The following is a 15,312-nucleotide window of genomic DNA, read 5'->3' as shown; positions in this document are numbered from 1 at the left end:
GAGGTTGTCAGATCCAAGGGCTTTGGAAGAGAGGTTGTCAGATACAAGGACTTCTGAAGAGAGGTTGTCAGATACAAGGGCTTTGGAAGAGAGGTTGTCAGATACAAGGGCTTTGGAAGAGAGGTTGTCAGATACAAGGGCTTTTGAAGAGAGGTTGTCAGATACAAGGGCTTTGGAAGAGAGGTTGTCAGATACAAGGGCTTTGGAAGAGAGGTTGTCAGATACAAGGGCTTTGGAAGAGAGGTTGTCAGATACAAGGGCTTTTGAAGAGAGGTTGTCAGAGACAAGGACTTCTGAAGAGAGGTTGTCAGATACAAGGGCTTTGGAAGAGAGGTTGTCAGATACAAGGGCTTTTGAAGAGAGGTTGTCAGACACAAGAGATTCTGAAGTGATGTTGTTAGATATAAGGACTTCTAAAGGGAGGTTGTCAGATACAAGGGCTTTTGAAGAGAGGTTGTCAGATACAAGGGCTTTTGAAGAGAGGTTGTCAGATACAAGGGCTTCTAAAGAGGGGTTGTCAGATACAAATACTTCTGAAGAGAGGTTGTCAGATCCAAGGGCTTTGGAAGAGAGGTTGTCAGATACAAGGACTTCTGAAGAGAGGTTGTCAGATAGAAGGTCACCTGAAGAGAGGTTGTCAGATACAAGGGCTTTGGAAGAGAGGTTGTCAGATACAAGGGCTTTGGAAGAGCAGTTGTCAGATAGAAGGTCACCTGAAGAGAGGTTGTCAGATACAAGGGCTTTGGAAGAGCGGTTGTCAGATAGAAGGTCACCTGAAGAGAGGTTGTCAGAACCGAATAACTGTTTAGTTCTCCACTTTCTCCACATACCCCATCAGCTCAGCCGGTCGGCACATTGTATACTGTATATTACTTTGGATATAATACTTGACCAGGGCCAGAACATACAGGGTTACAGTGTTCTGTGTCCCGCCCGGGGAGGGTTTGGTCATCACCGCTCTATAGGCTATGTTATAATCTGAGCAGCTGTCACATGTTATCGCCCCAGATGTGAATGGATGAACACTGGCACTCGCTTGGCTGAGGGTCAATGGCTTTGACTTGATTTCTGCCTTGGATTGAATATGTCTCTTCTGGCTCTGGAAAGAAAGCATCAAGCAAGCTCACATTTTTCTGGCTGCAACGTTACATTCTGATAGGCGTTTTGTCAATGTTTATATAGCTCAGACAGTTAATCCTATTCCCTAGCAAGAAGTTCACGTTCCTGACGCTGGGTCTGGTACCCTAATCTGGCCATAAGAACATGTGGAAAATAGTACATAGAAATACCACTGACCTCAGGGGACCTCACGGAGGAGCGGAAAACCCTTCTCTACCTGGACCCTCACTGTGCGGCTGACTATATAGGACCAACTCCCCTGATCTAAGTCATCTGCAGGACATTGATTGCACTTTTTATAGTATCAGATTGTAGTCGTTTTTTATTTTCTTGCAACATTATTATCGTAGGATGTTTGTAGAACTAGATTTTTTTTTTAGATTTTTTTTAGTGTTGTATGTAAATAAAGCTTAAAGGGTAGGCTGACTTTGCAAGCAATTTTCAAAAATTTCCCAATGTCTATAAAATGAAAAACTAAGCAACTTTCCAGACGTCTTAAAACGAAAAATATCCTACTTTTTTTGCCTACAGCTCCTACTTAGACCAATGTGTCTCCATGGTTACAAACTAACCCTCTCTTCCATATACCTCCTCTAACACATGACTGCAGCATCAGACTACACAGTGCTTGTTTGTAGTCTGTTACCATGGAGACAACTAGATCTGCATAGGAGCTGTAGACACAAAACAGTAGGAGATAATGAATTACTATTTGCAAAGTTGCTTTATTTTTCATTTTAGATGCAAGGAACACATAAAAAAATGAGTGTGTAGGTAGATCTTCCCTTTAACCATTGTATAATGTTAGGTTCTGCAACTTGCTAGTATATTTGGAGTTTCAATTTCTCACCCTTTTTTAAGATCTCTGTTTGCTGTCAGTTAATGAAAACATTGTTCTTCACATCCAGAAACTGAAACTTGTCCTGACCATGTTCTGCTCACAGCTGAGGTTTTGCTACAATTGAATCCCATTCAGGTCATCCTAGATGCATCAGTAGTACACAACTCCTGCCCTGATAGTTTGTTACAATGTATCAGTGCAGGCTGTTTAGCTCACAGATGATTGTCGAGACTGCATTCACGTTTAACAAAACCCTAAACTGTGAAAGGTATCAGGTATGTACCGGCTTTCAGCCTCTGGATGTAAGCAAGAACGTTCCTATTCCATTACAGCAAGCAGAGATCTTGAAAATGATGATCAATTGAAACCCAAAGTACGTATATTAGAAAGTTACAGAACATTCCATTATACAATGGCTAACCTTTATTTTGGATTAAACCAGAAGACCTCTCGCCATTAATAGCAATAGTTTTGTATACGTGAGGTCAGTTCTTGCACCAAGCTCAGGTTCCCAGTCTTTTTTGGGTTAACATTTAGAAAGTCTTAGGGCGGGTTCACACATGGCGGAATTGCACTTAAATTCCGCTGCGGACACTCCGCAGCGTTAATCCGCAGCGGAGCCGTTTCTACATTGACTTTCACTTTAATTTCGCAGTGTTCGTTTACACGATGCGTACAATTCCGCTGCGGAGCATAGGCTGCGGAGCGGAATTTGGTGTCCGCAGCATGCTCTGTCTGTTGCGGAGCAGTGGCGGACTCATGGCGGAATTTCTCCATTGACTTCAATGGAGATTCAAAGTTCCGCAATGAAGTCCGCAGCTGTCATGCACATGTCATGTGTGCTGCGGATGCGTCTTGCTTTTTTTACTTGACATTTCTTCATTCTGGCTGGACCTATGTATTTCTAGGTCTACAGCCAGACTGAGGAAGTCAATGGGGCTCCCGTAATGACGGGAGCGTTGCTAGGAGACGTCAGTAAATAGTCACTGTCCAGGGTGCTGAAAGAGTTAAGCGATCGGCAGTAACTGTTTCTGCACCCGGGACAGTGACTACCGATCCCAATATACATGTATCTGTAAAAAAACATATAAGTTCATACTTACCGAGAACTCCCTGTTTCTGTCTCCAGTCCGGCCTCCCAGGATGACGTTTCAGAGTAAGTGACGGCTGCAGCCAATCACAGGCCAAGCACAGGCTGCAGCGGTCACATGGACTGGCGCGTCATCCAGGGAGGTCGGGCTGGATGCCGAAGGAGGGACGCGTCATAAAGACAACGGGCGGTAAGTATGAATTTCTTTTACTTTCACTAGGGAAAGTGCTGTCCCTTCTCTCTATCCTGCACTGATAGGGAGAAGGGAAGCACTTTTCCCGCAGTCCGCAGCAGCTAGTCCGCATCAATTTTCTGCACATTTTGTGCAGATCCGCAGCCGTAATCCGCAACCCGGATTAGGTGCGGCATTGATGCGGACAGTTGCGGAGGAATTCCGCCATGTGTGGTCATGCCCTTACTGTGCTCAGACTGCAGATTCATCCGGCTGCGGATTCCTGGCGACTGCAAAAATCTCAGAATAATGTCAGCAACACAGCACCATGGTGCAAAATAGCCACAGGCTGCTGAGCCGCTGCCAACGACCTCCGGGCCCCCTCCCCTTCCTGTAAATATATAGATACACTCCGAGACGATTCTCAGAATAATGTCTGCTGTCCAGATGTGAACCTGTAACATTACCGTGTGTGACACCTGCACAGAGAGACGGAACGGTGTGAACAGACACAATCCCGTGTAAGCTGCAGCCTAAACCCTGCATCTCATCAATCCTATAACCCAGGAAGAGAGGACATATGGGATTAATCACTCCGCATGTCATACACGTCTGCCATGTTCCATAGATTTATTGTACATGCCACCTATAATTCTCTGTATATACATATATCAATAGGAATATAATTACTTGCACAAGTTTATATACAAATGTAGTTTCTGTTCTGTTTCTCTTGTACGGGGTATGTCAGGGGTTATTTTTTTTGGGGGGGGGGGTGTAACAAAGAATGAATAGCAAATGTGAGAGCTTGGCATAAAAAGAGATTGTACATGCTACTTACACATCATATTCTTACAGCCAGGGCTACACCTAGATTTTTTGTGGCGCTACAGATTGATTTTCGCTCTGAGTGACAGCTGCAGTCCACAGGATCGCCTGCAACTCAATGTATTCATGTGGACTGCAGTTGTAGCCCAATAGTTAAAATCAATCTATAGCACCACAAAAAAAAATGTAGGTGTAGCCCCTGCCTTAGGCCGGGTTCCCACGTAGCGTAAACGCTGCAGAATTTCCGCAACGGAATTCTTGTGTGCGAAAATTCTGCAGTATTTACAGTAAGAGCAAAGTGGATGAGATGTAGAAAATCTCATGCCCACGCTGTGGGGAAAAACCACAGCGTAAACGGTCATAAATTAACCTGAATTGAAATACGCATCAGGTCAATTTATGGTGCGTTTTTGTTGACTTTCTGTTGCGGGTTTTCCCCATTTAATTCTATGGGATGCAAAACCCGCAACAGAAAGCCATCTGTTGCGACTTTTGCGGCAGAATCACAGCGATTCCGCCGCAAAAATCGCAACTCAGGAAAAAAAGTCATACTTACCCAGAACTCTCTCCTCCTTGCTGCAGGCCGGCTTCCTGTGATGACGTCAATCACAGGCTTCAGCGTCACATGGCCTGCAACGTCATCTTAGGAGGCCGGACTACGTGCAGATGTGAGGGAGCGGGTAAGTATGAACTTCTTGTTTTCCAGTGCTGCTTTCCGCAGCAGAAATTCCATCTGAAAAACCACGACAGAATGTGCTGCGGGTTCCAGGTCGGATGCGCTGCAAATTTTTTACGCAGCGTATCCGACCCGTGCCTTAGAGTACAGCTGCTATCTTTTTGGTTTTGTGGGCATTCTTCATCAGTTGCATAGTAATAGAGGGTGTAGGGGTCAGAGTGGGTGCCGTGGTCCTCAGCTACACCCGGATTTACAAGTATAAGTACAATACAGGAATATTAACATATTTATGTCAGTCACAGATTCATTGGAATAGTTTATTGGTGTGTCCATCGTGTCCGGTTATTCAGTACACATTCCCGGAGTCTAAATGTTTACAACATATATCCCTAATATTTAGTGGTTTATTGTATATGTTCCTGAAATCCAGTCATTTAAAACATAAATCCCTCATTTAGTCTATACAGTATATTCCTTGTACTGGCCTTAATACATATATCACTGATATCTAATGGCCTAATACATACAGTATATGCATGGGATCTAGTGGTTTAATGCATATATCCCTGCTGAGTGATGGTTCAGTACATATATTCATGGTGTCTAATGAGTTTAAAGTTGATATCCCTGGTGTCTAGTGGTTATGTACATATATCCCTGGTGTCTGGTGGTTATGTGCCTATATCCCTGGTGTCTAGTGGTTATGTACATATATCCCTGGTGTCTAGTGGTTATGTACATATATCCCTGGTGTCTAGTGGATATGTACATATATCCCTGGTGTCTGGTGGTTATGTGCCTATATCCCTGGTGTCTAGTGGTTATGTGCATATATCCCTGGTGTCTAGTGGTTATGTGCATATATCCCCGGTGTCTAGTGGTTATGCACATATATCCCCGGTGTCTAGTGGTTATGTGCATATATCCATGGTGTCTGGTGGTTATGTGCATATATCCCTGGTGTCTACTGGTTATGTGCATATATCCCTGGTGTCTAGTGGTTATGTACATATATCCCTGGTGTCTAGTGGTTATGTGCATATATCCCCGGTGTCTAGTGGTTATGTACATATATCCCTGGTGTCTAGTGGTTATGTGCATATATCCCTGGTGTCTAGTGGTTATGTACATATATCCATGGTGTCTGGTGGTTATGTGCATATATCCCTGGTGTCTACTGGTTATGTACATATATCCCTGGTGTCTACTGGTTATGTGCATATATCCCTGGTGTCTACTGGTTATGTACATATATCCTTGGTGTCTAGTGGTTATGTGCATATATCCCCGGTGTCTAGTGGTTATGTACATATATCCCTGGTGTCTAGTGGTTATGTGCATATATCCCTGGTGTCTAGTGGTTATGTACATATATCCATGGTGTCTGGTGGTTATGTGCATATATCCCTGGTGTCTTCTGGTTATGTACATATATCCCTGGTGTCTACTGGTTATGTACATATATCCCTGGTGTCTAGTGGTTATGTGCCTATATCCCTGGTGTCTAGTGGTTATGTACCTATATCCCTGGTGTCTAGTGGTTATGTGCATATATCCCTGGTGTCTAGTGGTTATGTACATATATCCATGGTGTCTGGTGGTTATGTGCATATATCCCTGGTGTCTACTGGTTATGTACATATATCCCTGGTGTCTACTGGTTATGTGCATATATCCCTGGTGTCTACTGGTTATGTACATATATCCCTGGTGTCTAGTGGTTATGTGCATATATCCCCGGTGTCTAGTGGTTATGTACATATATCCCTGGTGTCTAGTGGTTATGTGCATATATCCCTGGTGTCTAGTGGTTATGTACATATATCCCTGGTGTCTAGTGGTTATGTGCATATATCCCTGCTGTCTACTGGTTATGTACATATATCCCTAGTGTCTACTGGTTATGTACATATATTATCTGCTGTCTTAATGGTTCTGGTCATATATATCTGCTGAATAATGGTTCTGTACATATATCCCTGGTGTGTAATGAGTTAAAGTTGATACCCCTGGTGTCTAGTGGTTTAATCGATATAACTCTAATCTGCCGTGATGTAATACATTTATCCCGGATATCCAGTGGTTCAATACATATGGCGTAAAGTGGGTTAAGATTGATATCCCTGGTGTGTAGAGGTTCAATACAATATAGATCTCTAGTTTCCAGTGGTCACTTATCCTTCCAGAATCCAACAATGTGCTTGTAATCAGACGAATTAGGGTTAGAAGTCTCTGCATTTACATAGGGGACAAATCAGGAGGAGGAAGGACCGTGTGGCCAATATTCGAAGGCTACACAGTTCAGGCAGAGTTGTCAGCATGTTCGGGTGTTCAGAGAACTCACACAGGTGCCAAGAGAACAACTCGGAGGCCACAGGAGATCTGGTGATGACTGGACCTTGACATGTACCTCAAAATAATACATAAAAAGGTCAACTTGCCCCCAAAAAAGTTAATACTGTGTACAGTAGCAACGTAGACTAAAAGATCAAAAAGTGATGTTATTGTAAAATTAAATGTAAATACGAAAGGCCAACATTTTTTCTTATTAAAATATTGACATTTTCCATTGCGTTCAATTCGACATCATACTGTATTGAAGTGGTGAATTTTTATTTTCTTTATCAAAAATAATACAAAAAATCTACTCAAAATATTTTGCAAGTGTTCCTTAATATTTTCATTCTCCTCTCAGTATGTTCATACAAATAACCAGAGATCCTGTAGCCCTTTAGGAGGAGGAAATGTATTCCCTTCCCGAGGTGAAATAGACGCTGTTTTAGTGGTGTGCGCCTGGGAGGTGGCTCGCACTATTTTGTTTGCTTTACGGCCTGTCTGCTCTTATTGGTAAGTGTATCTATCCATTACCATACAGATGATTGCAGGCCTGTGCCAAGAGACGAAAAATATGTGTGCAACTCGCTACACATAATTATAGATAATTACAGGTAACCCCTGCGAGCACACGTGTGAAATCACAGTACATACATTGTTCGCGCCGTGAAATTATTGCCATCAATAACCGTCTCTTTAATCATCATGTTTTGGAAGGCTGTAAATTAAACAATTGTATACAAGCCTCCCTCTTGTTCATCCGAACGTATTAATATTACAAGATAAACGTCTGGTGTGCGACGACGACGCGTCAATTGAACCCGGGTCTATCAGGAACGGTTCACGGATAAGGTTAAAATAAATTGAGTTTTCAAGTTATATTTGCCCATTCCATTGTGGACAGTCTCCAGATAATACGCCGCCAGGGGGTGACCGGTATGAGGCTGATACTGCCGTCATAGTCGTAGACGCAACAGAGACGTCTCACGGGTTGTGGACAACTGTTCATTCAGAAGTTTTTCCCAGCTGGTACCATGAACATATTACGACATCCTGGACCTCTACATACATATAGTATGACCATGCAATGATCATATGTGAATATCACCCATGACTGTAGTCATTATCCGGCAGTCTTCACAGAGGACCTTCAAACAAACTGCGGAAGAGATGTTGGTAATATTTTTACATTAGCTATGGATTTTTTAGTTCCAAAAACTTGACAAGGGTTGAACAAACATGCAAAATTGTTCATGAAATAGGTATTGACAGACTAGGTTATAGTATCTACCAGCCTCTACTTGTAAGGTCCCAAAACCATATGCAGATGCCTACAAAACCTTTTGGCACTGACTTGTCTATAGAGTCCCAGCCCATTCCTTAAGGTATAATCGAGGTTCCATAGCAACGTTGCGACTCTCCCTTCTACCTATTAATCCCAGACTGTAGTTGATCCCCATAACATTCTTCCAAACCTAGTTTTTCAGGGCTTCCATTACAACTCTCCCTTATGTCCAGCCTATCTTATCCATCATTTCTTTCTAATATCTCATTGGATTCATAATCCATCTCTGGATCTTCTACCCATTGGTAGCCAAGACCAGTAGGGCTGGTGACAGTCCTGAACATCAACTACCAGCAAATTATCATGTTCCTATGCTAGAAAATGGACGCTATCGTCCCCATTCTCTATGTACTGTAGTTTAGTGTTTGTTATCAACTCTTCAGCGACTCCTCTGAAACGTCTTAGGAGCATTGCCGTTGCTGGCTGCATCTATTTCTCGACAGGCACCTGACCCTATTCAGCTGGACATTGTCGCAGTTGCACCCTGGCCCTGGTGTCTCAAGGGGCCTAAAGACTCCTCTGCCCCAAAGAAGATACCAGTACTGTAAATGGAACATGTTAGGTGGAGGCCCTTTTACAGATTTTACGACTCAGGAGCATCAAGTTACGCCTCTGCCTGCCCAAATAATGTTTTTGGATCTCCTTCTTACCTTGCTTCGGATAACTGTACTTCAGTCGGCAGATTTTCTGTTAATTTTTTATAGGTTTGCAGCGGTATGAAACCCTATAGGTGTAACTCTAATGTGGTTCATGATTATGTTGAGCTTCGAGGTGCCAGAACCCGTACAATAGCGGAGATCTGGTTAGTGTAGGGCTATGGCATTTTCATTGTCAAATACAGACACAGAGCAAACCACACTTTACACATAATGTATGCAAATTTTTTTAATTCTGGGTATAAACTTAGCTTCCTGGGGATCATTTTCCTGCGGATAAACAATATTCAATATCACCCACAATCCCCAGTAGCACTGTGCGTGGAAAGGACTCCCTTAAATGAACTCTTGTCAGGATTCCAGGCTTGGAAATGTCCTTTATAGTATTTAGATGCCAATGTGCTGGGTGGGTAAGTGAATAGTAGGAAATGCTTGAGGCCGGCCGAATGTTGAATGTGTTGTTGCCCCCAACCTCAACTCATGGTACAAATAATCATGCCAAATGATGCTTAATTATAAGCGCCATACAGTATCCTTATCTGATAACAATGCCACATGATGGCTATGTTATATTTCCATACAATTTTCTATACAGTACCACTACCACAGCGTCGAAGTCGCAGCGCCACACAATGCTTAAATACCACCATACAGTGCTCGCATAATACCAACAGAGACCAAATAGCTCAATACATAAAGTAACCTAATAACAGCGCTATACAATGTCTATACAACTCGACTACTATACAACTAAGATGAAGATTTGTGGTGGCCACAAGCCTTGGTTGCCAGCTATCTAAGGGTACTTATTCCAGCAGGGGTCGAGTGGCACAGGTCGCTGTGAGTCTACAATAAAACTAAAATTTCACAGAAATTATGGTTTTAATATACATACAATCAACATTCCGTATTATGCTAATAATTTGCTTTATTAGATTTGTTCTGTATTAATATTGCATCTCTTCTCTATTCACTTCCAAAGCAAATTTATAATTCTACTAGTTTTCTAGCAATGTAGTATGGGAGATCAGATGATAGTCACATGCTTAGGTCACAGTGGCCACTGCAGGCGAAATGTAGTATTGCATGAAGCTCGTGTAATATACGGTCTTGCTGAGTCCTCCACAGAGTAAGCCACTCTTTATGGCAACTCTCTACTCTGGCTAAAAGGGGGTCCTGAGCAAAGGACCCCGCTCCATGACATTGGACATATAGACAAGGTCAGTGGTGTACTCAACATGGAGGCAGATCACATGATTGCGACAGCCCATGGTAAGGATGGGGCTCAGAAACCTAACCTCTCCTGCTTCTGGTCATAGAACCACAATGTTTTTTTTGCACCCACCACTTGGGGCGCTCAGTGCATAGAGATTTTACCACTTCTATTGAGTTCAATAGTAGCTGTATAAAGTCAAAGTGGCTCTCCATTCTGGCTTAGAGCGGGTACACGAGTGGAGAATCCCCTTCATTGATATTCATATGCCCTAATAGTGCATATGGACAGGGGCTCTCTACATGAGACAACCCCTTTATGTGGTGGTGACCTCTTATAACTGAGATAACACTTTGTACCAGTTTGTAAGCTTTCCCCATAGTTTTACCCTAAGCCTACCCTATAGATCACATATATTTCCTTACATGTAGTGTTGATATATGGGTTTACAGGGTTATAGTGACATTTTGATCTTCTTTGCATGCGTTCTTATAGCTCTACAGAAAGGATTGACGAAAGCACTGAAGAAACTGGATGACTATCTCAACACACCTCTCACCGAGGAGATTGACGCAAATAGCCGAGAGGATGAAAAAGTTTCTAGAAGAAAATTCCTGGATGGAGATGAATTGACGCTTGCTGACTGCAATCTTCTACCCAAGCTTCATGTGGTCAAGGTAGGACATCTCTGAAGTGAGCAATACAAGAGGCATTAATGGCAGCTGGTCATAATATAACTACGAGGAGATCCAAGGAAGAGTCAACACAGTTTATAAAACACCCATTCCCAATGGACACTGCAACCCAAGACAGTATTGTAGCATTTGGGGTCTCAAAAGGGACATTCGTAACCACAGAGAAACATGGGAACCAGGCTATGGAGGTGCTTGACAAAATGTGAGAAGGGTACTGTTGACCATACTCTTCATTGCCAGGTACTAGGGAGCAGTGGCTAATGTTGAGGGTAGATAGAGATGTAGCAGAGCTGAAGTTGTCTAGTTGAAGGGTATACTAAAGCCTCTGGTTAAGGAAGTGTTAAAAAGTGGAGAACGGAGGGATGTAAGATAAATTAATGAGGGTTGAAAGTATTCTCAGGTTCCAGGCTCTTCACCTTACAGCGTTAACTATGTTTGCTTTCACCAGCGGTATGGCGCAGATTATTAAACACTTCATTTATTCCAACATTTCTATTTTCTTAGCCAAATAATAAATATAATTTGTGACATGTTTAAGTGTTTATTCTGGTTAAGACCACCCAGGCCACTTCAATGTTCATCCCCCTTTTTTTTTTTTTTTTTTTTTTACAATTGACCTGGATACATTTAGGAAATGTGAACCTCTGGAGCATTCCACAATGTGTATAAAAATAGAAAAAAGCCATATGTCGCATATCTAAACTATGCCACACTTTGGACCACCATCAGTATCAATTGAAGTCAGTTGACCTCCAATGATTTCATTGGCCTCTGCATTGTGGATAAAATGAGTGTGGTTGTCCCCAAAACATCGGCTTGTCACTGGGGGGGGGGGGACACGCAATATTAAAAAGAAGTTGTTCAAACCAGATAGTCCCCCAAAAATTCAATATATACAGTAAAAATCAAATCAATTACCGGCAACGGCGTCAATATGAGAACTCTGGGCCCTCAAGAGCTGAAAGCCAAGGTGGAAATATCTATCAGATTTAGTTACTAGAAAGAGGTCCAGATCATAACACCCCTTTAAATCTTGAAATTGTCTCAGCCAAGCAGATCCATTTTTCCCCAAAAAATTAACCCATTGTAGTTGAGGTATAAGGTATGTATCTCTTCAATGGTATTTGATACAAAAAACAGGTGGAGATGACAGTGAAGGTTAGGAGGCTCTCTGAAAAAAGGGGCTAATAAAGTCCTGCGGCAGCTTTCGTTTGGTAGTATTTCATGCTAAAACATCTCCTGATAGACCTCCACTGCTCAAAGGGGATGTTTAGTTTAGAGAACCCATGTCTTATTAGGGAATTCCGAGTTAATATAGGAGGTCCGCTATTCAGAATTCTAATTTTTTAGCCATAATCGAGAGCAGTTACAAAGAGTGTTCCTCACTCTGGAGGTCTTGTCCCCGCAGTTTACAGCTGATCCCTGGGACCCTGTGATCTGCTAATTTTCAAGGGACCTCTCTAACAAGTTCAGCTTGTCTAAAGCGGAGCGCCCATTTAACCCCTTTCTGATATTTGATGTAACTGTACATCATGGTTGGGAATGGGGAGTATGGAGCAGGCGTCATACTCAGCGGGTATGTTACAGCCGACACTTCACTGTAATGGCCAGGATCGGAGATAACTCTGAACTTGGCCGTTTAACCACTTAGATGGGGCAGTCAATAGTGACTGCAGCTTCTAAGCCGTTTGATTGAGGGGGTGGCCCCTCCATTATTCCATCACCCCCCTCCCTACGAGGAGATCTTGGGATGCCGACGGTTGTTATGGCCTGAGGTCTGCTCTCTCTCTGCTCCAATTCATCCAGATGCAGGGCTTAATAGGAGCCGGTAAAAATTACACCACACTTCAAAACGTAGGTATTGCAGTGTATTGTAGCGGGGATGAAATCCCCGAGGAGTACTAAAAAAACAATGTACAAAAACATTAAAATTAATGTTTTTTGTATAATAAAAAAATCTAAAATAATAAAAGTTCAAAAAGCCCCCCTTTTCCCAAACGAAAAAAAAAAACTTAACTGGTATTACCACGTCCATAAAAGACTAAACTATTACAATATAATGTTTTTTAACCTGCAGAGTAAATTCCGTAAGAAGCAAAAAATAAAAGCGTCTGAATTGTTGTTTTTTGGCCACCTTATCTTCTGAATAAAAATGAAATAAGTGATCAAAAGTCATAGGGACTCAAAAATGCCACTAATCTACCAATAAAAACAACAGTTCGCCCCACAAAAAACAAGCCCTCACATTGCTCCATCGATGGAAATATTAAAAAGTTATGGCTCTTAGAATATGACCACACAAATTTTTTTTGTTCTGATTGTCTTTTCTTTGAAAAAGTAGTAAAACATAAAAAACAATATTAATTTGGTCGTCGGAATTATATTGACCCACAGAGTTAAATTAAATTGCCAAACCCAAAAACAATGGAGGAATTCCGCCCCACAAATATTTTTTTTTTCTTTCCGTTTCCAGTACTTTATGCGGTATATTAAATGGGGTCATTAAAAACTACAACTTGTCCTGCAAAAAACAAGCGGCTATGTTAATAGAAATAGATAAAAGCTATGGCTTTTGGAAGGCAAGGAGGAAAAAATAAAATATTTAAAAAAAACGGTGCGTAAATAGAAGGAGCATGTCACTTCTTGAGCCGTTTTTGGAGCTGTTTTTCATTGTGTCAATAGAAAAACAGCTCCATAAACGGCTCCAAAAAATGCCTCAAAAAACGATTTTTGGCTTCAAAAACAGCTAACAATCAGAGGCTAGTTTCTCAGAAAACAGCTCCTTAATTTTCAGCAGTTTTTACTTGAGCGTGTGAACATACCCTAATGGTCCAAGTCAATGAGTTACATAGAATGGGTGCAACTTTGTGGAAAGCTTTGAAGACCAGTAGGAGATGTTGAGATATTCATATTTGTGTATTAAAGTCATATCTTATGCCTATTGTAGGTTAAAAAAAATACATGGTTCTCTTGTCTTTGCAGATTGTGGCCAAAAAGTATCGCAACTATGAAATCCCAGCAGAGATGACGGGGGTGTGGAAGTACCTGAAGAACGCCTACGCCAGAGAAGAATTTACCAATACATGCGCCGCGGACAAAGAGACAGAGCTGGCCTATGCCGATGTAGCAAAGAGGCTCTCCAAGTCCTAACAACCAAGCAAATGCCACCAAATATAGTATTCTCTTTCACAAAAACTGTTGCCTTAGGATGGACCTCCTCCGGTTTCACCATCACATCATTATCTCGGCTTCCAGATTCACTGACACTATACCTATCTATCACCATGGCCGTCATACAACGATCATTTCCAAGGAAAATCGACAAGCAATTGCTTCGATCATATTAAAATGTAGGACAATGATACAGAGACCCACCACCCATAATTTCCATCCTAAATTGAAGGCAATACTCGCTATCCTATATAAAGTATTTTTGTAATGTAAGCTCACTCCTTTAAAAGAGATTTATAAAATGTATTATATCATAGTTAATTGTATAATATATATATATATATATATATATATATATGATTGAGTGCTATACTTTACATCTATTGCTGGAGTGTTAATTCGAGAATATTCTGCGATTCCATCAGAGTGGTCTACAACTTGTTTTATTACCTGCTTTTGGAATTTTTTCCTTGTGAGAAGTTCTGCCATAAACAAGGCTTGTAGAATCTGTCTGTAGGCATTTAATATCTTTTTTTTAAAAGTTTTGTGCCTTCTTGGTTAATTTGCAGTATATGACCAGCTAATAAATAAATTTAGAAAATATGGTGGTTCTCATTTTTTTCATGGAAAGGGGACGTATCTAGCCGAATATCCCTCATACTGGAGGCTTCATTTCAACTCTCAAACTGGCTACTCTTCTGCCTCGGTCGTCAGAAAGATATTGCGCCTCGGGGAGAATACGTTGCTTAGTGGCACCTTATGGTGGCACATGGAGTGTCATACTGGACCGTGGGGGCTCCGTGTGCTGCTGAACAGGCACAGTGCACACATTTTTGATATGTGTATAGGGCCTTAAAGGAAAGGTGAAACCATTGTAATCATTTCAACTATTTTTATTTAAATTGTTCAAGTGCATCTAAAATGAAACATTTAACAAATAATCTTAACAAAAATCTCCTACACTTTTGTGTATACAGCTCCTAGGCAGAACTATGTGTCTCAATGGTAACAGACTACAAACGAGCCCTGTGTAGTCTGATCCTCCCATCATACTCCCTTTCATCTGTTCCCTACTTCTTACTAACAAACGTGGTCAATTATTGAGAAGAATTGGACAGATTGATGGCCATATGACTGCAGTATCAGACTACACAGGGTTTGTTTGCATTCTG

At 41.7% G+C, this 15,312-nt stretch overlaps 1 protein-coding gene across 3 annotated transcripts in view; it reads left to right on the top strand.

The window, feature by feature from the left end:
- Positions 1-14,718, top strand: part of CLIC5 (chloride intracellular channel 5) — a 161,415-nt gene extending 146,697 nt beyond the window's left edge. For all 3 annotated transcript variants that reach the window (XM_075863831.1, XM_075863833.1, XM_075863832.1), the window contains exons 5-6: positions 10,770-10,951; positions 13,952-14,718. In XM_075863831.1, the coding sequence (XP_075719946.1) occupies positions 10,770-10,951; positions 13,952-14,119 (350 nt within the window). In that variant the 3' untranslated portion in view covers positions 14,120-14,718. The remainder of the gene's footprint in view (positions 1-10,769; positions 10,952-13,951) is intronic.
- The last annotated feature ends 594 nt before the right edge of the window (positions 14,719-15,312 follow it).

The sequence above is a fragment of the Rhinoderma darwinii genome, chromosome 4, assembly GCF_050947455.1.
Source record: "Rhinoderma darwinii isolate aRhiDar2 chromosome 4, aRhiDar2.hap1, whole genome shotgun sequence".
Taxonomy (NCBI): Eukaryota; Metazoa; Chordata; class Amphibia; order Anura; family Rhinodermatidae; genus Rhinoderma; species Rhinoderma darwinii.
Note: the sequence above shows the minus strand (reverse complement) of the source record. Positions and strands in the feature narration are given on the sequence as shown.